Below are 24,519 nucleotides of genomic sequence, written 5' to 3' on the forward strand. Positions count from 1 at the left end.
TTATGATAGTCACAGAGAGAGAGAGAGAGAGAGAGAGGCAGAGGGAGAAGCAGGCTCCATGCACTGGGAGCCCGACGTGGGATTCGATCCTGGGTCTCCAGGATCGTGCCCTGGCCAAAGGCAGGCGCTAAACCGCTGCGCCACCCGGGGATCCCAGGAGTTTGTTTAACAAGAGTCTAAAAAGTAATTAAATATATTATTATCATGGCTGACTTATGTCAAAACTATACACACTATTATTCTTTTTTTTTTAATTAATTTTTATTGGTGTTCAATTTACCAACATACAGAAAAACACCCAGTGCTCATCCCGTCAAGTGTCCACCTCAGTGCCCGTCACCCATTCCCCTCCAACACCCGCCCTCCTCCCCCCTTCCACCACCCCTAGTTCGTTTCCCCGAGTTAGGAGTATTATTCTTAATTAAATGCATAATCAACTGACTGATGTGTCTATTATTTCTTAGGTTGGTATTTACTTTTTTATTTTTTTTAATTTTTAGATGAAGAACAAAATTTTATTCTAAAAATAGTTCTCAGTGACAATTAAATACCAAAACCTGGTCATTATAATAAAAGGAAAAAAGAGTTAAAGGAATTTGCTTTAAATTTTTCTCCTTAAAAATACAAAATTCTCACGAATATATTGTCAACTCTCATTTACCTGAATGGGAGTGATTCATGTTTTGGATTATCTAAAGTCCTGGATTGGATTCTCACGCATCTTCCAGTGAATACATTTCTCAGCGGGAACAGAAGCGAGTATTTGCCGCAGTGAACAGGACTAGGTAATGAGTTTATGCCCGTGAAATGTGCACTAGGGGAGCAGTGGTTGGCCTGGGAAGTGAGCGATGCAGCTTCCACACGGAGAAGACAGGCCTCAGGCCACCGGAAAGGTATTCAGGGACATGAAGTGGTTCCCTATCCTCAGAGTGCTCAGAATCCGGCTGCCTACGGGGTTCTTTTTTTTTTTAATTTTTATTTATTTATGATAGTCACAGAGAGATAGAGAGAGAGGCAGAGACACAGGCAGAGGGAGAAGCAGGCTCCATGCACCGGGAGCCCAACGTGGGATTCGATCCCGGGTCTCCAGGATCGCGCCCTGGGCCAAAGGCAGGCGCCAAACCGATGCGCCACCCAGGGATCCCCTGCCTCTGGGGTTCTAATGGACCTCAAGCCTGGAAGCACAAAGAACACAAGAGATGAAAAAGGTAAAATTGAAAACACCCCCCACCCGCATCGTCATTTTACAAAGAAATGGAAACGGTGGGGGTTCCTACCAGGCAAGTATGTGGTCTGTTACCAACTCTGCCCACCCAGGCTTTCTTGGATTCCTTCTACAATACACATCTCAGGCCTGCGGCGTTACCTGGTCCTCAGCAGACTAGGCCTTAATGCACAGTGCGTAGACGTGATGCTTTTACATAGAAATTCCTAGCATCCTCTGAAACACAAAAGCTGATCACAAGTCACATTTAAATCCTTTGCAGTGCAGACGAGGGACATTAGGACATATTAGTGCATTTCTGGATTAGCAGAAATTTACTAAGATAGCAACACTCTGTCGGATGGTCATATAGTCAGATTAAGTACCATTTTTTCACCAAACATGAACGAGTTTTGGCTGCTTGTAACAGGAACTACATTGACTGGCCCTGGGGTCCCTACAACATGGGGCTTTCTCTAATACCATAATACAGCCATGTGCCCGCCCCCAGGAGACCAGTGGCCTGAAGAATAATAAAAGCTTATCTTTAAAAGCCTTAAAAATGTACTCCAAAGCTTTTGTAGTATAAAAATGCTATGTCCCCAATCTGAGTAAAATCAACAGTGCACAAAAATGCAGCATTTGGTATGTAGGTGGGAGCCTGAGGGGTTGTGTAGGTAGTGCTGCCCTACGGCCCCTGGATGGACTGGCACAGCCTTAGCTTGTGGGGTGGGTTTGGAAATCACAGGAGGAACTTAGGTTAGGGAAGTTTACAGGACATTCAGCGATTCTAGGAGCAGAAAGCTTTACACCTCTTAAAAATATTCACTAAACAGAAAATAACTGTTCCATATGAAATAGAGCGATTTCTGGTAGTGACACTAGTCTCACATCAGCAAAAACCTAACCAAATCTTTAAAACACTGTTCAGTGTTCCAATTTAGTGAAATACACAGAGGAAAAAAATACTTAGATTACCTCTCATTGAAAGTTCAGGCTCTCCCTAGCAGGGCAAAGCCCAGATATCTTCGCTAGTTTGACTGGGCCCTGGGGGCAGTGCACCCGGCACAACGCTTTAAAGTTATGCTTGCGAGCTGGTGAACTCCTATAATTTTTGCTGTGTGGTGTTTCTGTCAGCATCCTGAGGGCCTTATTTGTATGCAGGGAGGGCACAGCACCCATGGGGGACCATGTCTGCCGATCACTCCCCTGCTGTGACCAGTGCCATACAAGGAAAGGGCAGGCCTTGTCTTACTGTGTATTTCTTAAAAGTGACTATAACCATTGCATTAACTCTATGTTCCAAATACTCCTTTAGAAAACCCAAACCAAACCCGTTTTCCCTTTAGGAACCAGGAGGACGCTCCACATGTTTATATAGCACATTGTATATTATGTGCATGGCCGAATCACCGAAATGATCTGACAGGGCTGTATCCGTCTTCTTCCACTGGTCCTGGACCTCCTTAGATGATGGCATCATGTTCACCAATGGTTCGTGATCGAACGCCTCTTCTGGAATAATACCTTCTGCCTCCGATGTAAGGAACCGACGGGACACCCAGTGTCAGCACAATACCGCCCAGAGAGCTGCCAGTATCCACTCTGGATCCTGGATTTCCTTTAGAGCTAATAGCTGGTGTGATTGTGACTGATAAGAAAAGGCCGCGGCTGAACTGTCGTGGGGATGGTCTGCGAGGCCAGTGTCGCCTGGGTTGTGTTCTGGGACCCTGAGCTGCTGGAGATCCTGTTGGCCCAGCCCCCAGCTGCTGGGATTCTGGCTGTAGCCACGCGTCTTGGAGATGGAGATGGCGGTTGGTCAGCGGGTTCCCGGAGCTGCTGGTGGCCTGGCTCCTAGAGCTGGAGGTCACAGAGGTGACATTCCCTGTTGGTGGTTTCCTGAGGCATCAAATTCTCTGCATGCAGAGATCCGTGCAGGCGCGCGCTGTCCACAGGCGCCTGGAGCAGCGCCAGCAGGAGCAGCAGCGCCCAGGCCACGTCCCAGGCCCCTTGTTCAGGGGCAGGACACGCAGCCTCAGGGTCCCGCCCCAGCTCAGCTGCCTCCTTCAGGCGGGATTGAATGGGCGATTGATTTAATTCATCTCAGTGGGCAGAGATGACAGCGACATTTCCTTGTGTCTTTCCCTTTGGTGAACTAAGTCCTGTGATGTATGGCTGTGCACAGTTAGGGGTGGGTTACATGTCTGTCTGTCTATCGGTTTGCTTTCCTTCTTTCTTTCTCCTTCCTTCCTTCCTTCCTTCCTTCCTTCCTTCCTTCCTTCCTCACTCCCTCCCTCCCTCCCTCCCTCCCTCCCTCACTCCCTCCCATTCTTTTTGTTTTTCAGAAAGGAAAAGCAAAGAAAAAGGAGCATGGTCATTCTTGCTGACAGTTTCCCTGACTCTTCCTCTAGCAACAGCATGGAACCAAGCAGGCTTTGGAGAGCTTTCCCTCCGCGACTTAGTTCCATGGGCCCATTTGTAGACTTTGGAATGTAGTGTGCTTGTAAACAGCTTTCCTGATCTTTCTTCATTTTTTTCTCTATTAAATTTAAATGCACATTATTGGGTATTTATATGCTATATTAAACTTTTATAAATATATTTTGCTTTGTTTCAATTCATGGTAGGACCAATGCCATATTGTACACAAAAGTGACATTTAATAATCCCTTGAAATACTTTGTACCTTGCCACACGTAAGATTTTTAATTCTGTTGACACCATCTGAATCCCATAGGAAACCCTATGGTAATTTTAACCCTAGAATGTCAGTAAACAACTGGAAAGATAATGTAAATAACACTGACACATCAGCTCCTGACAGCACACACTCACACTCACTCATCGGTGCACTCGTTCTGTTTTCGTCCTCCCGGCATAGAGAAGTGTCTGTCCCCTCCTCTTTCTGAAGAACAAGCCTGTGTACCCCCTCTGATGAACACTTAGGACGTAGAGCATCCCCTCTCTTCATTTGATATTCACCCTCTGACACTGATGATCATTGTCATTGATATTAAATATTCAGACTTTTTCTTTTCAAAATTGTTCCCTCTTGATTCTACATCCCCTTTCGTCAGGGATCCCCTCTTTGCTTGGATATTCTAGGTCTCCAGTTTTCTCACCTCCAATGTGCTCCTCTGCCCGCACTGAGATGGCTTCTGCCCTGAGCTTTCTAGTGACTCTCTCAGGCCACCATGCACTTTGTGTCACTAAAGCACTGCAGGCTTTTTGGAGCTCCTTCTGCTGATCTGCCCAGTGGCATTAGGGGTTGTTGACAGATGACAGATACCTCCCTCTTAAAGCACTCTCTTCCTTGACTTCACTGAAACCATCTCCTAGCCACTCATTTTTTTGTTCTATTTTTTTGCAGCTTATACGCTTTTTACCCAGCTATTAAATGTCTGAGTGCCTTCCACTTGCTCTACATTTGCATTTTCTCTTTTTCCTTTGCTAGATTCCTCTGTTCAGTCATCACAGGGCCAAGAAACCATCCTTGAACTCCAGATGAGATTAGCTCTCTCCATTATATACTCCAGTAGCACCATGTTCATCATTGTCCTTGCATTCATCAGGTTATTTTCCATTTCTTTGGTGGTTGATTAATGGCTTATCCCTACCTAGTCTGTAAGCTCTTTGAGGTTGGGTACTGTGCCTGCTTTATTTATTTCACTGTAATATACTTAGTCCTAGCATTACTCTTGCACATACGGGCTCATTTTTTTTTTCTCAAAAGAATTGTTTATCTATATAAGAAGTATTTCTTTCTTCATTAAAATAAAAAGAAGTAAAATTAAAAATGGTTGATATTGAATGACTATTGCTCTGAACTTATCTGAAGGCTATTTAATGTTACATTTTGGTCAAGGTTAACATGTTTTCATTGACTAGAAGGTGTATCAAGAGTCCTTTAGTTTTTTATCAGATAGATTCTATTGTAGCAATATAACAGACATCTGAAATTTCAAGTTTGATTGTATTAGTCTGGGCTCTCCGGAAAAGCAGAATCAATAGGATGTGTGTGTGTGTGTGTGTGTGTGTGTGTGTGTGTGTATATATATATATATATATATCTCAGTGTAAGAATTGGCTAAGGTGGTTATGGAGGCTGACAAGTTCTGAGATCCGCAGGGTAAGCCAGCAAGCTGGAGACCAAAGGGAGCTGGTGCTGTACTAGTTTGAGTCTGAAGGCCTAAGAACCAGGAGAACTGAGGGTATAGCTCAGGTCAAAGACTCTCAAGCTCGAGACACAACCAGTGTTTCAACTTAGGTCCAAAGGCAGAAGAAAGCTAATGTCCCAGTTTGGAGGCAGTCAGGCAGGAGGAATTCTCAGGGGAGGGTTAGTCTTTTGTTCTGTTTGGGCCTTGAGCTGATTGGATGAGGCCCACCCATGTTGTGGCTAGCAAGTTCCTATAGTCAGTCAATGAATTCACATCTTAATCTCATTTGAATATATTCTCATGGATACACTCAGAATAATGTTTGACCAGATATCTGACACCCTATGATTCAGTCAGGTTGATACATAAAATATACCATCATATTGATCAAATGAACAAAATTTATTATAGATTTCTACTTTTTAGTCTTTTTTTTTTCTATTTCATTAGGGTGAGGAGGTTGCCTTATAATTTTCTTCAAATGCTGCAATTAACAAGGCATATTTAGATTTTTTTAAAAGATTTTTTTTATTTATTAGAAACAGCAAGAGAGAGAGAACATGAAGGCAGGTAAAGGCCGAGGGAGAAGCAAGCTCCCTACTGAGCAAAGAACCTGATGCAGGGCTGGATCCCCGGACTCCAGGATCACGAGCTGAGCCAAAGGCAGGGCATGTTGAATCTCTGCCTGACTTTTCAGTCACTCCACACATCGAAGCTGCTCTTTCAGTCTCCTTTTCTACAACTTGTCTGCAATACCCAGTGTTCTAGCTAGGTTTGTTGCTTACCATAATCTGAGCTACGCTTGGTAATACTGTGACTTTGCTGACATTGTTTGCCCTATTTTAATAAACCCACTCCCTCTCAATCTTGTCTTGTCCCAAACTTTCCTAGTTTTCAAGGTTCAGAGTGAATCTCAAACACTGTTGTGAAACTGCCTCTGAGACTTCCATAGCTGCTGCTCTCCATGCAATTGTCTTGGCCCCTTTTACTTTTTATGGTAATTTAACCAGTTCCTATTCTCTTTCCACCAAAAGCATGTCAAGTCCTACAGAGCAGAAACTGGTATTGACTTTCTTGTGAGTGGTGGGGGGTGGGGGGTCCTGCAGGATGGTGCACATGATGTGCTACAATAAATGCATTGAATGAACACTCGGTTTCTCTCATAGGTTTTTGAATTGACTTTTGGTATATGAGTGGAGTGTGCTTGGCCTGATTCCGGTTCTCTTTCCAGGAAGCACATCTGCTTATCTACTCTGTCCTCTTATTTCCAGTCGGTTAAAATACTCTCAATTATTGGTTAACTTTTGATTTCTTAAGAATTTGTTGGGAATGGGAACTTGATTCCTCAGTCCTTTTTCTAGCAAGTTCCACTTTCCTGAATGACATTCTTGCCTTTATCATCTTATTAATTTACAGGAAAATGCCAGTTATTTTTCTTAGTTTTTAGTCCATTGGGTTCTTTGTGTCTGGCCCTCATGAGCAAGGTGTTGAGTCAGGTACTGAGATTTCTACATAGATGAATATGATGTAGTGCGTGCCCTCTGGGAGCAAGGAATCTTTGGGGAAGGGAGGAGGCAAGGGGAAGGAGAAATCTGTGTTTAGTGAAGTCTCCTGCCATTTAGAATAATATATATTTGGGGAATGATAATTTATATGTAATTTGAGGATATAATCCCTTCCCCCATGGAGTTTGCAGCCCAGTTGGGGGATGCATCTAAATAAATACAGATCAGGGTGGGAAATACTTTGATAGGGATAGCAAAGTTGGTTAGGGAGGCATGTGTGGGGAATCTGTTGCTCAAACTTGGTTATATAATAATTTGGTTGAAATTCTCTTTTCTGATGTGATATGGACCGGTACGTGGTCAGGTAATAGAAAAAGTTTGTGCTAGCAGGGAAAATAGAACTGATATTTCAACCATTTAATTTTAGTTTAAGTTTTGTAAGTATACATTGATTCTTTTTTAAAATAATAAATTTATTTTTTATTGGTGTTCAATTTACCAACATACAGAATAACACCCAGTGCTCATGCCGTCAAGTGCCCCCCTCAGTGCCCGTCACCCATTCACCCCCACCCCCCACCCTCCTTCCCTTCCATCACCCCTAGTTCATTTCCCAGAGTTAGGAGTCTTTATGTTCTGTCTCCCTTTCTGATATTTCCCACACATTACTTCTCCCTTCCCTTATATTCCCTTTCACTATTATTTATATTCCCTAAATGAATGAGAACACATTGATTCTTTAATTTTTAAAACTATGGGCAGCCTGGGTGGCTCAGCAGTTTAGTGCCACCTTCAGCCCAGGGCGTGATAGTGGAGACCCGGGATCCAGTCCCACGTCGGGCTCCCTGCATGGAGCCTACTTCTCCCTCTGCCTGTGTCTCTGTCTCTGTCTCTATCTCATGAATAAATAAACAAAATCTTTTTTAAAAAAATAAAATTTAGGGATCCCTGGGTGGCGCAGCGGTTTGGCGTGTGCCTTTGGCCCAGGGCGCAATCCTGGAGACCCGGGATCGAGTCCCACGTCGGGCTCCCGGTGCATGGAGCCTGCTTGTGTCTCTGCCTCTCTCTCTCTCTCTCTCTCTCTCTCTCTGTGTGTGTGTGTGACTATCATAAATAAATAAATAAATTTAAAAAAAAAATAAAATAAAATAAAAATAAAATAAAATAAAATTTATGACCATAGCCTTCTTGATTCTGAGCACAGGTTTTCTCACTAGAGTTTGCAACCATATATATTTTTTATAACCACTCCTTATAGTATTCAGTTTTGCTATTTTTAAAGTAATATGAGTAAAGCCTCCTTCTTGTAAAGCAAGTGGAGTATAAACTCCTTCCAGACTTATGATTTTCCTCCATCTTTTATAATTGCTTTCGTTCTGTAACTTTTTTTGTTTTTTTCCTCTTTTTTTTTCCTTCTGTAACTTGACAATTCTTTTTACACATTTACCTTTGAGTGTTTTTTAAAAATATACAGCTGATTTTCTTAGAAACAAATGAATTTTTTTCTTACTCGTATATCTTTGGTTTATGTAATATTTGGTTAAGTTATCAATTAAAATATCTTGTACAAGTGTCATAAAATATGTGGGAACACACACAAGGGACTCTCACGACACAAGCATGCTAGTCAAGGGCTGAGGACAGAGGTGTGCCCGTAAAGCAGAGAGCAGGCTGCCAACTGAGAAGACTTTGCTTTGGACGTCATTCAGCTGACTTGATGCAGTGTCAGGTAAATCTGGGAATGAGTTAAGTGGAGGTCAGTTAAAAAACTTCTGATGTAAAATAGAGCAAAAATGCTCTGGGAACACAATATGCTCTCTAATTGCTTGTCTATAAAATAGCCACTCTGTTCTCTGTGACATAATCTTATTCTAAAGTTTCTTGGCCTGTCGAGATTGGTAATTTATCTAAGTAAAATAGTTGAGGTATACCTTTTTTTCCTGTGAAGAGTACCTGTTTCCTAGGATCAGATCACATGTTTTCTGTGTAACAGATTTTTCTTTTTATTCTTCTTGTCTTTTCTGTTGACTTTTTTTCCATGTCAGATTTTTTTTTTGTAAGATACTTTAAAGATTACTGTCTTTGCCTGAGCCCCTCAGAGAAACATAGCATATATGTTAGTGATTTGTGGTTGTTGTTTTTTATTTATGGACTTAGTTTTTTTGTCTAATATAGGATCCCATTCCTAGGAATCCTATTAAATTGTTTCCTTGCTGTGTGGCTGATTATTAGCTGTGATTAGAAACCATCAGAGACCATTTTAGTGTCACCTGGATGGCTCAGTTGGTGAAGCATTTGACTCCTGATTTCACCTCGGGTCATGATCTCATGGATTGTGGGATCCAGCCCTGAGTAGGATTCCACACTCAGCAGGGAATCTGCTTCTCTCCTTCTTGCTCTCCCTCTTCCCCTCCATTGTTTTCTCTCTCACAAATAAATAAATAAATCTTTTTTAAAAGAAAAGAAAAGAAACATTTACATTTGTTTGAAACTTCACTTTTTAATAGGACCCGATGAGTGTGCCGTAAATATGAAATTAACTTATTTTGCACAGTTCACTCTTTTGAATACACCTGTCATTTTTCTGCTTCACATAAATTTCCTTGATTAAAAGATGCTTCATTTTTACCAAGGGAATAATTTAAAAAGTATTATTTTGCTTAAGTCATTGTATCAGTCAACTTTTGCCAAGAAGACTGCTCAAACAAATAACCTTAAAGTCTTAGCGGTTTCTAGCAACAAAGATTTAGCTCTTGTCCATGCAAGTGTGGGGTACAGGAGGCTGTGACTCTTTCCAGCATTTGGTTCCACTTGATGTGTAAGGGAACAACACTTACAAGAGACATGCATTTTTCTGGCAGAAGGGAAAGAACAGTCCCCCAAACATGACGACTCTTAAAGCATTCTCTTGGACATGATTCACTTTGCTTCCAGTCACATTTCATGTGTCAGTACAAGTCATTTGGTCAAGCCTGATACAGTACACACCTCATACACACACACCACTCTGGGCTAGATCACAACTTGGTACAGTGCCCCCTCCTGGGATGGGAGTAAATAAATAGGAATGCAATGTTCTGTTACAGTCAGGTCTTTTTTTAGGTTTTAATAATAAATTTATTTTTTATTGGTGTTCAATTTGCCAACATACAGAAAACACCCAGTGTTCATTTTAAAGATTTTTTGTTTTGTTAGAGGAGTATTAAGGATATATTTTGTGAATTTTACTGTGGAAATAATTTTTTCCTGATATTTTTCAGCTTTATATTTTGAACTCTGTAGAACTGATGTTAATATACAGGTTAAGATTGAATTAGGATCTTTGTAAGGAAGAATTAAGTGAAAGGATATTACATATGGAATTCTTACTTCCTACTTCATTATATTTTATTTTCTCCACCTTTATCACTTGTCTCCTACTTCTATTGATAATTGAGCGGGAGTTCAAACTTTTTTCGTCCATACTGGTATAGTTTCAGTTTGTAACTTTAGGAATTTTGAAGATTATTTCCTATTGTATTGATTAGTCATTAGTCAATTTGGCTGGATAATCTGACGCTATCTACTACCATTTCAATACACTAAATTATGCCTTTGCCAATTTCATAGTCATGTTTTGTTTTGTTTTTTTTTAACAGCATCCACATGTGGACAACAGTCTCCCAGCAAGTAAAGAGAAACCAAGTTAAGTCACAGACAGGTGCAGCTGAAATACCAAATCACGCATGGCCTTTTCTAGAGTTATATTTACTTGTGCACAGTGGGGACTATATTTCCTTACAAAACAAGAGATAGTTACATTTGCTGTTTTGAAATAGCAGAACTGAACCTCAAATGCATGAGAACATGAAATCTTAGTGGGGTATGGTACTTGAAAAGGGACAGTGGGCAAGTTGTCAGAGAAATTGGAGATTTGTGAGTGATGCTGGATGTTGGAAGGAGATAGGAAGTTTGAAAAGTAGATACATCTAGATATCCAGGAGTAAATGTTTTGTGATAGTGATGGAATCAGAAAGAATTAGACTGGAAGGCATTGTGAGTTTGTTTGGTCCTAGCTATTGCCACAATACAGAAGCAGTTCCATTGGTAAAAGCTTATCAAATGGTGGCTTACATTATCCTGTGTAATTTCAGAGAAGTCCCCTCCCCCAATCTTCCAAGATTGTGTATTCCAGTTTTTCACTGTCATATCCCACTTAAGTGTGTTTCTTAATTCCATACCAACTATCCTTTTCAAAGGGTGAGGTCTGAGAGGGGCAGCAATGATCACATCATCCTGTATATGCATTTCTCTTTAACGTCATTAAAGCTCTTGGGAAAGATGTTATTTCACCTGTGATTGAATCTAGTTCTGAAAGGGATGAGATTACAAAGTCTACCTACACCATTTTACAGATTAAGTGAAAGAGTTTCAAAGATGATGAGACTCGCCCAAGGTGAAAGGGCCCAAATGGGAAAGCCAAAGCCAGAAGAACAATCTTGTCTCCTAATTAAGTGTTCTTACTTTGTATATGACATATAAGTGGCTATTTCATGAGTATATTAATATCAGATGTACATAACAGAATATAAGTTTTCTTCCTGCACATAACATTGAGGTAGCATAGTTAATAATAGGTGTCTGGCCAAAGAAAGGAAATTGTTTTGTGAGTCATTGAAAAGTAAGCATAAGAAATAAAAGAAATATATGAGGACAAATTCCATTTAGCTGTCAAACGCATTGGGTTGTTTTAGCCTCCTTTAAGAAATGTTTTATCCAGGAAAATTGAAAGCTATATATAGATTAACTCATTCTATTTCACTCCTGAGTTCACTACGCCTGTTCTTCTCATGGTTCTAGTTATAGGCTGGCTCTAGGATTTGCTAAGTGTGAGCTTTACAATTGTTTATCATCACTTAGTCTCAACTCTCCCATTGGTAAAATGTGCACAGCTTGGAGGTGTTCTTCTGGGAGATGGACCCAGATTTTTTTGAATTTTTTTTAATAAATTAATTTTTATTGGTGTTCAATTTACCAACATACAGAAAAACACCCAGTGCTCATCCCGTCAAGTGTCCCCCTCAGTGCCCGTCACCCATATCCCCCCACCCCCCACCCTCCTCCCCTTCCACCACCCCTAGTTCGTTTCCCAGAGTTAGGAGTCTTTATGTTCTGTCTCCCTTCCTGATATTTTTTGAATTTTTTAATCCAGAATTACTCTTTTAGGTAGGTGCTATTGATCCTATTTTGTAGATAAGGTAATAAATGAAGTTAAGATAACCTTTCCTGAGGATACATTGCTAATAAATTGTATACCAGAATCCCAAGTCAGGTCTATCTGATTCCAAGGCAGAGTCTCTCCACCCAGTGTACTTGGAAATGCACTTGACTTTTTCATCCATCTCTCAGAAGGTGAAAGCCTGATAAAGTACGTGATATTTTTAGACAATTGCCAAGTGCTATATCAATGTGAGGTATTGTTGTTTCTTTTATGTGTTCTTAGCCACTTATTGGAAAATAGCAGTACGATCCAAGGCATAAATAAGTTTTCTATTTTCTGCTTTATGGATGAGGAAATTGAGGCCCATGGGATAAGGAAGGATATCTACATAGGCAGAAAGTAAGAGAGTAGTGTCAGTTCCTAGTCTAGTTCTAAAGCCCATCGTCCAGTCTTTCTCCTTATTCTTCTCTAGACCTGAGTTTTTATTCTGGCATAGGGGCTGATTCCATCACTATGTACTGATTCCTGTGTTGGAACTTCCCAATCAGCTAAGACACTCTAGCGAGGTAAGAGTAGGTTACTAGTAAGGAAAGAGGTAATGACACTGATGATAGTATTTTTTAAAGACTATATGCATACAGGTAATCATTCAAACTTCATGACAGTTGGATATAACACTATATGGCAACCCTTCCATACTTTATGAATTCAGAAACGGTCATTGTGGTGCATTAGGATTTTGGCAGAGCACCCGCCTCAAGAGAATACTCTGTAGCAGCTCTACCATAAGGCACTATCTCCAGTTTTCCTGTTGAATCATTCCAGCCAGGTTACTTACTACATTTTTCTGGGCTTGTTTATCTTCATTTCCTAAGTTTGTTTGAAAAACCCTAACAACTAGGACATTCAGAGAAGCTCTTGTATGTGCAAATTTGCCTGTAAATCTGAATTCTCTATGAGATGTTACTACCAAAATGTTGAATCTAATAAAACTGTAAGCCACCATGATTTTTGTGTGTCATTCAGAGATACAGATCAACATTCTCCTGTACTTTACTTTTTTGAATCGATTATCAGTCCAAAGGAAGAGCTTTGCAAGTAGTTTGTTACTAAAATGATTTATTTTTTGGATTTAGGTACACATGATGATTCTCTCAATTCTTTGAACCTCTCAGTTGCCTGTTCTTTTTTCTCTTTCTGGACCAGGGTTTTGGAAATTCATTTAAGGTTTGTTTGTAGTTCCCTGTCGTATAACATGAAAGTTCTAACTTAATTTTAATATTCTAGTTTAAATTTAATATTAATAATTAGATCACCGATAGCATATTGTTCTCTAGATGCAGAAATGACACCATTACCTAATAAACTTCTTTTTGCTGCATTTACAGGCCTCCACAAGATGTTACTGCATTGGGCAAATTGATGATGTGGAATTCACTTTTAGAAAGTTAGATAATTAGCCTTTCCTTTGATATATATGACTGTCTCTATTTGTAATATATATTTTATGTATATTTTATGTATATGTATTTTGTTTGCCAGGTAACTGAATATTGTCAGATTCCTTTTTCAGTATCTAGATCAGTTGGAAATTTAAAAAAAACATCAATGGTAAGTTTGAATTGGCACGTGGTACTCAATGTATCTTAAAATGATTTTTTCTTAATCACTATTAGAAACAAATGAATAGGGCACCCTGGGTGGCTCAGCAGTTTAGCCTCTGCCTTTGGCCAGGGCCTGATCGTGGAGACCCAGGATCAAGTCCCACATTGGGATCCCTGCATGGAAAGCCATAAACTACCAGAACTGGAACAGGAAGAAATAGCAAATCTGAACAGGCCAATAACCAGGGAGGAAATTGAAGCAGTCATCACAAACCTTCCAAGACACAAAAGTCCAGGGCAAGATGGCTTCCCTGGGGAATTGTATCAAACGTTTAAAAAAGAAACCATACCTATTCTACTAAAGCTGTTTGGAAAGATAGAAAGAGATGGAGTACTTCCAAATTTGTTCTATCAGGCCAACATCACCTTAATTCCAAAACCAGATAAATACCCCACCAAAAAGGAGAATTATAGACCAATATCCCTGATGAACATGGATGCAAAAATTCTCAAGAAGATACTAGCCAATAGGATCCAACAACACATTAAGAAAATTATTCACCATGACCAAGTAGGATTTATCCCTGGGACACAAGGCTGGTTCAACACTCGTAAAACAATCAGTGTGACTCATCATATCAGCAAGAGAAAAACCAAGAACCATATGACCCTCTCATTAGATGCAGAGAAAGCATTTGACAAAATACAGCATCCATTCCTGATCAAAACACTTCAGAGTGTTGAGATAGAGGGAACTTTCCTCGACATCTTAAAAGCCATCTACGAAAAGCCCACAGCAAATATCATTCTCCATGGGGAAGCACTGGGAGCCTTTCCCCTAAGATCAGGAACAAGACAGGGATGTCCACTCTCACCACTGCTATTCAACATAGTACTGGAAGTCCTAGCCTCAGCAATCAGACAACAAAAAGATATTAAAGGCATTCAAATGGCAAAGAAGAAGTCAAACTCTCCCTCTTCACCGATGACATGATAATCTACACAGAAAACCCAAAAGCCTCCACCCCAAGATTGTTAGAACTCATACAGGAATTTGGTAGCGTGGCAGGATACAAAATCAATGCCCAAAAATCAATGGCATTTCTATCCACTTATAATGAGACTGAAGAAAGAGAAATTAAGGAGTCAATCCCATTTACAATTGCACCCAAAATCATAAGATATCTAGGAATAAACCTAACCAAAGAGGTAAAAGATCTATACCCTAAAAACTATAGAACACTTCTGAAAGAAATTGAGGAAGACACAAAGAGATGGAAAAATAGTCCATGCTCATGGATTGGCAGAATTAACATTGTGAAAATGTCAATGCTACCCAGGGCAATTTACACGTTTAATGCAATCCCTATCAAAGTACCATGGACTTTCCTCAGAGAGTTAGAACAAATTATTTTCAGATTTGTGTGGAATCAGAAAAGACCCCGAATAGCCAGGGGAATTTTAAAAACGAGAACCATAGCTGGGGGCATAACAATGCCAGATTTCAGGTTGTACTACAAAGCTGTGGTCATCAGGACAGTGTGGTATCGGCACAAAAACAGACACATAGATCAATGGAACAGAATAGAGAATCCAGAAGTGGACCCTCAACTTTATGGTCAACTAATATTCGATAAAATAGGAAAGACTATCCATTGGAAGAAAGACAGTCTCTTCAATAAATGGTGTTGAGAAAATTGGACATCCACATGCAGAAGAATGAAACTAGACCACTCTCTTGCACCATACACAAAGATAAACTCAAAATGGATGAAAGATCTAAATGGAGACAAGATTCCATCAAAATCCTAGAGGAGAACACAGGCAACACCCTTTTCGAACTTGGCCACAGTAACTTCTTGCAAGATACATCCACAAAGGCAAAAGAAACAAAAGCAAAAATGAACTATTGGGACTTCATCAAGATAAGAAGCTTTTGCACAGCAATGGATACAGTCAACAAAACTAAAAGACAACCTACAGAGTGGGAGAAGATATTTGCAAATGACGTATCAGATAAAGGGCTAGTTTCCAAGATCTATAAAGAACTTCTTAAACTCAACACCAAAGAAACAAACAATCCAATCATGAAATGGGCAAAAGACATGAAGAGAAATCTCACAGAGGAAGACATGGACATGGCCAACATGCACATGAGACAATGCTCTGCATCACTTGCCATCAGGGAAATACAAATCAAAACCACAATGAGATACCACCTCACACCAGTGAGAATGGGGAAAATTAACAAGGCAGGAAACAACAAATGTTGGAGAGGATGCGGAGAAAAGGGAACCCTCTTACACTGTTGGTGGGAATATGTACTGGTGCAGCCACTCTGGAAACTGTGTGGAGTTCCTCAAAGTGTTAAAAATAGACCTGCCCTACGACCCAGCAATTGCACTGTTGGGGATTTACCCTAAAGATTCAGATGCAATGAAACGCCAGGACACCTGCACCCTGATATTTCTAGCAGCAATGTCCACAATAGCCAAACTGTGGAAGGAGCTCGGTCTCCATCGAAAGATGAATGGATAAAGAAGATGTGGTCTATGTATACAATGGAATATTACTCAGCCATTAGAAACGACAAATACCCACCATTTGCTTCAACATGGATGGAACTGGAGGGTATTATGCTGAGTGAAATAAGTCAGAGAAGAACAAAAATAATATGTTCTCATTCTTTTGAGGAATATAGATAATAGTGAAAGGGAGTAGAAGGCAAAGGAGAAGAAATGGGTAGGAAATATCAGAAAGGGATACAGAACATAAAGACTCCTAACTCTGGGAAATGAACTAGGGGTGGTGGAAGGGGAGGAGGGTGGGGGGTGGGGGTGAATGGGTGACGGGCACTGAGGGGGACACTTGACGGGATGAGCACTGGGTGTTTTTCTGTATGTTGGTAAGTTGAACACCAATAAAAATTAATTTATTAAAAAAAGAAAAAATTTATTTCTCACAAACAGAGCATGTTGCAGCATTAAACAAATCTTCCTCATTTCTCACATTTGCATAATGACTTTCTCGGATCTAATCCCCAAATATGTTAACATCAGTCTTAAATTCCCGTTCTGTTAGGTGATACTCCTACGTCTATATCCTGACACTGTTGCACAGTGATGTTCAGAATTCACAATCAGGGTTTGCTAAACCTGCCTGTATCTCTAACTGCTACCCCAAAGTTCTTATCAATATTTTTCCCTACTTGAAAGTGTCTCCCCACTGAGGACATCGCTTCCCCTAAAGTCCTGTCAATTGAAGGCTATGTCCTCCATTGCCCTCTTCCCACAAATGCCTGGAACGCAGAAGGCAAGAGGTGGGGAGAGGTGGGTGGGGGTGGGGGCATAGTTGTTCCTCTGGAGGCTCAGGAATTGTAACAAGACCTTTAATCATTGCTGTGACCAGGCTCTCTCCCTCCTCCTTTCTAAAATTTCATGTTTTTTACAATAATCTTGAGGAATTACCCATATGTATTGCACTCACTATATTCCTCCCTACTTATAAGCCTTTTATTACTCCTTTGTGTTTCCTCTTATTCCTTGAAGACTTACACCACAATTCTTATCAAAATCCTTGATAATTTTATTATCTACATTGATGACTTTTGATCCTGGTGTCTCACTCAGTGACTCCATGTCCTTCTCTCCAGTGGATTTGGCTCTCAGCATGCTTCAGCTACTCACATAATCATGCCTATGTTTGTAATTACTAATTTCCACTGCCTTAAGAACCCAGCTCACCAATCACCAGCTCCTATCTTTCCAGCTTACTTCTTCTAGTACTCTAATTCCAAAAATGCCACAGACCCACTTGGACTTTCGGTCCATCATTTCTACTGCATTTTCGATGTTCTTTATGACCTCATCCTTGTGCCTTCCTTTTCAATATTACTAGCTTAAATTCCATGGAAGGTTTAATTTCTTTCAGGCATGTACCTGTAACTCCGTTATGCAATGCTCCCTTCAGAGCATTTGCTTGAATAATCACAATCCTAGTTTAAAACAAATTTCCTCCTCCTTGGGATCTGAACTCACAAAGTTTCATGCAGCTAAAGAAAAACACATACCATGTGAGTTCTGTGATCATTTGAGTCTCACCACAAGTAGGACTTTAATGGCACCCAATATATTTTTCCTATTCTGTTCACTCTTCTGCATTCCTGGAAGACTAGGCCAGACCTCTTCTCAAATTAATAATGCATCCTCACCGATCCTTACTGAGTCTATGACTTCTTATTCTTCTCCATTTCTCAGAGAAAACAAACAAATAGAAAGAAATAAGAGATGTTCCATAAACTCCTGCCACCATATTTGCTCCCCCCCTTTTAGGTTAGAAAAGGATTTGGGCACAAGATTGTCTTTTCAAAATTTTGTTTTGTTTAAAAAATACCCATATGCAGAATGGATACTTATCTCTTATTTATATAAATCTAGTATCTAAAACTTACAGGTCGAGATTCCAGTGTAAGTGCTAAATAAATGAAAGACTTCATCAATGAAGGATCAGTGAGCTAAAAATTAAAAGTTGAGAGGTAAATATTTGTCAAAGAAAGAATGCATGTCACTCTTATTTGCATTCTATTTAATCATTTATCCATAATACAAATATCCATTAACCCCTGTTGTGTCTATGAAAGTACTGAGTAAATATTTTCTGGGTGAATAAGTGAATCCATTGATAGGGAGTCAGGAGGAGGAGTTTCTAAAACATAGCACAAAATTCCAGGAAACTTTTATTTGATTTTTTTAATTTGAATTCAATTTGCTGGAGTGTCTGGGTGGGCTCAGGTCATGATCCTGGGACGCTGGGATTGAGCCCGACATCAGGGATTCCTGCTCAAGCAAGGAGCCTGCTTCTCACTCTCTGCCTCTTCCCTCTGCTCATTCTCTCTCTCTCTCAGTAAATAAATAAATAAAATCTTAAAAATAAACAAATTAAATTTGCAACATCTAGTATAACACCCAATGCTCATCACATCCCATGCCCTCCTTAATCCCCATCACCCAGTTACCCTATCCTCCCCACCCACTTTCCTTCAGCAACACTCAGTTTGTTTCCCAGAGTTAAAGAGTCTCTCATCATTTGACCAGGAAACCTTTAATAAAATAGTTAAATAATCCTTTTTCTAAGAGAGCTATTCCAACACAAGATTATGAATTATTAGTAATTATTTCCCCAAATGAAGATGATTCTATCAGTGGTATCAATGGTACTACAGAATTTACTGTATTAGATGAGATCTTTTTTTTTCATTTAAAAATAGTTATAATAGCCATTTTTCAGAATGATGTGCAAATATATTTTATCTTATAAGAAACTGGCCATTTATACAGTCAAAAAATCTAAATATAATCTAATATAAAAACACTGTGTCATTCATTTTTCTCTTATATAAATGGTATATTTTTAAAAAGTGGTTATATAAAATATGTGGTTAGAATAATTCTTAAAGAAAAAACTGGGTCATAGAACTAGAAGACAATATAGGAGAACACCTAGATAATCTTGGGTATGGTGATGCCTTTTTGATATAACACAAGACACAACCCATGAAAGAAATAATTGATAAGCTGAACTTCATTAAAATGAAAAGCTTTTGCTCAATGAAATTCAATGTCAAGGGAATTAGAAGACAAGGTATAGACCAGGAGAAAATATTTGCAACCAATTAAATAATGGGCCAAAGACCTTAAAATATATACAGATATAAAACAAGCATATGAAAAATAGTCCACATTATATGCCCACAGAAAAATGCAGAGGATACCACAAAATACCTAGTAGAATTCCTAAAATCTGGAACACTGGCAACACTAATTGCTGGTGAGGATGTGAAGCAATGGGAACACGCTCATACACTGCTGATGAGATGCAAAATGGTCTAGCCATATTGGAAAGCAATTTGACAGGTTCTTATAAAACTAAACGCACCATTTGATCCAGCAACCACTCTTCCTGGCATTTACTCAGAAAAGTTTTAAATGTGTCCACACAAAAACATACACATAGATCTTTAAGTCATAATTGCCAAAACTTGGTAACAACCAAGATATCCATCATTTTTTAATTTTTTTATTCTTTTTCAGTAGGTAAATGGAAAAATAACTATGGTACATCTGACAAGGGAATTTTATTCAGTGCTAAGAGGAAATCAGCTTTCAAGCCATGAAAAGACACAGAGAGACCCTAAGTACATATTACGAAGTGAATGACACCAGTTGAAAAGACTATAGACTGCGTGATTATGACTAAATGATATTCTGGAAAAAGTAAAAATATGGAAATAGTAAAAATGTCAACAGTGGCAGAAGAAAGGATAAATGTACAGAGCACATGTTTAGGGCAGTGGAACTACTCTATATGATTTTAGAATGATGGATAAGTGTCATTATATGATTGTCTAAGCCCACGGAATGCACAACAGCAAGCACTAACCTCGAGGTTAATTCTGGACTCTGGGTGATTTTGATGTTCAATGTAGATTCATCATTGGTAACAAATGCACTACCTAGTGAGTGATGCTGATAATGCAGGAGGCCACGTGTGTGTGTCAGTGGGCAATGTGTGGAAAATCTCCATGATCCTCCCAGTCCTGCTGTGAAGCTTACATTGCTCTAAAAAATAAAGTTTAAAAAAAGAATATATTTTTCAATTGCAGTTTAAGTCTGAAATGTTTTCATAATTTAAACCCAACACCGATCACCTTTTTTTCCACTAAAAGTTGAGACAAACAACTAACAAATGTGTTAGAACACATTTTTATATTATAGACATGAGACCCAATCTCAGCAAATAAAAGGCACTTAGTTGAGTTGATGATTACAACTAGCCCCATCTGCCCCATTCATGGAATGAATTACAAGTATGCTATAAAAATACATTTTTCTATAGAAGATTTATTTCCTTAAACAGCAATTTTTAAAATTTGGGACTAGTTTCCAACCAGACATTAAGAATGAACATCTCAATTTATCACCAGTTAACGTGAATGCATTACATTTGGAGAATATGTAATATCCTTATTATAGATGAGTTATATGAAGATTGCTTCCAAAGGGAAAAACGTGTTGTAGATTCTTTATATTGTCCTGTTACCAGTTTGATTCCTAGATTCAAAACAATGGATTATAAAATACATTACCACTTTTTTAAAAAAGTAACTAAGAAACTTAACTTTGATAAAATATTCAAAAGGAAATGCACTGTGCCCTTAAATCAGCATATATGCTTTGCCACTCTTGACAATGATGAACACATAGCACAGCTAAATAAAATATCATTTCCAGCAAATACCTGAATCATAGAACTCCCTATGGGATTTTCTTTCTCAGGGAGTAAAATTTAATAGTCAAAACTTTCCAAACAGAGCAAGGTGCTCTAAAAACAAAGTTTTACAAATTTTACAAGTACTACAGTTAGTTTTTTTATACAGATTAATTAGTAGTATATTAAATCTAACTGATACATGGATGACTACTGACAAACTATGATTTAAGGAATTGTGTCAGGGTAACCCCCCTAAGGAAGCAACTTGCTTTGGGTTTTTGTGAACAAGATCCAGGACTCTGGCAGAAAAAAACCCACAAAGGCTGAAGGGGCTGCTGTTAATACTTCAAATGACCAGCATGTCTCCCAAAGGAGTGGAAGGATGGGAAGGGAAGAAAAACGACCAGGGTCCACAATCCCTTTGAATCACCTCCTTAAAACCCTTCCATTACATATCTGGTTTCGACGAGCTCTATGTCAGGTGAGGTGCAGAAAAACAGGATAGAAATGGGGATGGGAGGAAAGCTAACAAAACTACCATAAAAGTAAAAGAGAAAGAAATACCATAGGATATCATCAAGGGGAGACGGCATCAAACATCAGCAGGCATGTCCGCCCACTGGATTCTGTTCAACAGCACACCTTTAAATACTAAGGTCATATGTTGGATGTGGGAGTGTAACAGGTCTCCTTCAAGGTAGGTCTCTGGGCCTGTCTTTATAGATGCATAAGCACATCCAAGGACACTGGGTAATAAGATTTTCTTCTCTATTATCAGGCAATTTCAGTATCAAGTGATTTGCTTGTTTGATTATATTGATTTTGCATCTTAGCAGCAGGTAGAAAGAATCAGTGTGAAAAGGTCAGCATGTCAAGGGAAGAACTGCAAATCTTAGACTAATCGTTATAGTAATGAAAAATACTCAAAGTCAGTGACACTGACATACTAAAGCCAGTTGAGCTTTGTCTACCCCATTTTTGTCCAGCCCAATGCATTTTAATTACTGACTTACCTTTGTAGTACATTGCCAGCTGGAATCTTACTTAACAACTCTATGTATCTTGTTCTACTTCATAACTAACATTTTGTTTTTTAATCTTGTGTTTTGTAGGTGCACAAATTACATTAGTGTACACGTGCATTTGGAGAGTTCTTTTTATGAAATTATCACTATTTGTTCTTTTAGGTTTGACTCTGTTGAATGCAAGGCTACATTCGTTAAAAGGTCCATAGTTTGGGGCAAAATCTGAACCATCCTAGCTACAAATCCCCAAAAGCCCCTCTCATTACCCTAATGAAGAATGTGAATATGTATCAGTCAAGGTCCAAGCAGAGCAGATGGCATATTCAAAAGATTAACTGAAAGAAACGTAACTAAGGGGCTATTAAGGGAATAACCAAGGTCAAGTTAAATACCACATTTCCAGCAAAAGCAAGAAACCCCACCACCTACCCTTAGGCCCAAAGTACATGGAAAGGGCAAAGCAGGATGGTGGTCTAGCCAAACGGAAGCTAGACCCGTGTGAGAGCAGCCTTTACACAGAACCTGAGGCCAAAGGGTGAGAATGCTTCCTTCCATGAAGAAAGGTAACAAATGCTTCAGCCTCTCAGCTGCCATGCTTGGACTCTCTTCCCCCCAAACCCACTAGGAAGCCAGGCAGCAAGGGAGTGTGGGTAACACAGGTTGAGGGATCTCCTCGGACATGGAGCAGAGAGGAAACATGAAGTGCATGACTTTGATACAGCAAATGCAAGTGATAAAAAGAGGAGAAAATGTCATGTTGAATTATTTTCAAGAGATTAAAAAAAATAATAGGTAAATTTTCATTTTCCCGGTAATGACAGACTAGCTCGTAGCAATCTATATAATATCCTCTCAAAACGAAGCAAAAAACTAAGGAAAAAACTAGAAATTATTCAAACAAGCAGACAATAAAAATCAACCATCTATTTAAAGGCAATGAAAAATTAGCAAGTAAGTGTGTGCTTGAAAGGTGATTATGGCAGGAGAAGAGATGCTCACAGGGGAAGACTTGGTGCCACACGTCGCTCTTCTTGACAAGCAAACATCCATTTCTAAGATGAGAGGGAATAGCTGAGAAGCTGAGCAGGATGGCTGCTAAGGGACGGAGACCATAAATGGAGTTTCTCCACATTTCTGAAGACTGGTAGGTGCAACCCAGACGCCAAGGATGCTAAGCCCGCCATGCCTGAGTAACAAGATCTCCCTGCAAGTGAGACTTGGGCAAGGGAGCACCGCTGCCTCCTCCAGGAACCCAGCGACCCCGAGGCCATGCAGGCCAGAGGGCTGGGGCCCTGCAGCAGTGGGCAGCTCCAGCACCAGGACGGCACACAGGGCTTGCCACTGAGTAGGGCCCCTTACAAATTCCCAAGAATTTCATGTAGGACTTCTGAAAACAAGTAACCACAGGAGTAAGGGAGAAGCAGAAATACACCAGGACTTAAAAGCACTAAACTCAGCCTTGATCGAGCTTGACCTGACTTGTACTAAGATGATACGTCCATATGCTGACTACAGGCTGAAGATAATGTATCATCTAGAGCTCTGAGAGTTTTTCATATTAATTAAGTCTCCGACTTCATAAGATGTTAATAGACACGGCAAGAGATACAGCTAAGAGCAAAAAACAGCAGTAGAAGTAGACTCAGTGCTGATTCAGATGTTGGAATTCTCAGACACAAATGACAAAATAATGACAACTAAGGTGCTCAGGAAAGAGCTGGTAATCTGTTAAATTTCACCAGAGAACTAGAGGCTATGAAAATGGTCTAATGTAAACTCTAGGCATAAAAAATACAGTAATGAAATTATGAACTCAAAGGTCTTATTAAACATAATATTGGCAAATGTCAGCCTACAGTCCAAGTGCAGAATACTTGATAATGGATTTTGTATTGGAACAGGTCATAGCCACGTGGTTACATAATGTGTCTGACTCTCTGTGTATTAGGATGCCCAGTTTTCTACCTGTATGTCCTAAGCATAAGATATTTCTTATCTAGTCTTTTACAAAAAAAAAAAAAAAAAAAGTCACTCATCCATGGATTAGGTAAAGAAGAATGGAGGATTGGAATAAAGTTCAGGAGAAAATATCCAGACTAGAGCACCAGAAGAGCTTTTACATGTGAACAAAGAGAAGGAAGAAAAAGATAAAATGTGTGTATATGGAATAACGTCTAATTTATGTAATTGCAAATGAAGCAACACAGAAGAGAGAAGGTGATGCTAACATAATACTTGAAGAAATAATGGCTGAGATTTTCTAAAAATGATAAAATGCATCATCTATAGATTCAAGAATGATAGATCCCAGGCAGGTAAACACAAAGAAGCAAACTAGCATAAGACATATGAATCTGAGCATATTAAAATATAAGTTAAAAAGAAATTAGAAACTGAAAAGCAGCCAGGGGTGGGAGCATTAAGAGAAGTTTAGCCTTCATGGAGTAACAATAAAATTGACAGTTAAGTATTATCATCTTAAATGATGAAAGCCAGAAGGCAATGGAATAACCTTTAAATTCCAGAAAGAACATGACTGCCAAACAGAATTCTAT

The 24,519-nt window shown here is 39.4% G+C and overlaps 1 protein-coding gene across 1 annotated transcript in view; it reads left to right on the forward strand.

The window, feature by feature from the left end:
- LOC140598709 (uncharacterized) overlaps nucleotides 1-16,470 on the forward strand; it is a 45,490-nt gene extending 29,020 nt beyond the window's left edge. Inside the window, exons 4-6 of the mRNA XM_072757235.1 lie at nucleotides 10,505-10,566; nucleotides 13,203-13,293; nucleotides 13,455-16,470. Coding sequence (XP_072613336.1) covers nucleotides 10,505-10,566; nucleotides 13,203-13,293; nucleotides 13,455-13,518 — 217 coding nt within the window. The 3' untranslated portion in view covers nucleotides 13,519-16,470. The remainder of the gene's footprint in view (nucleotides 1-10,504; nucleotides 10,567-13,202; nucleotides 13,294-13,454) is intronic.
- The last annotated feature ends 8,049 nt before the right edge of the window (nucleotides 16,471-24,519 follow it).

The sequence above is a fragment of the Vulpes vulpes genome, chromosome 4, assembly GCF_048418805.1.
Source record: "Vulpes vulpes isolate BD-2025 chromosome 4, VulVul3, whole genome shotgun sequence".
Classification (NCBI taxonomy): Eukaryota; Metazoa; Chordata; class Mammalia; order Carnivora; family Canidae; genus Vulpes; species Vulpes vulpes.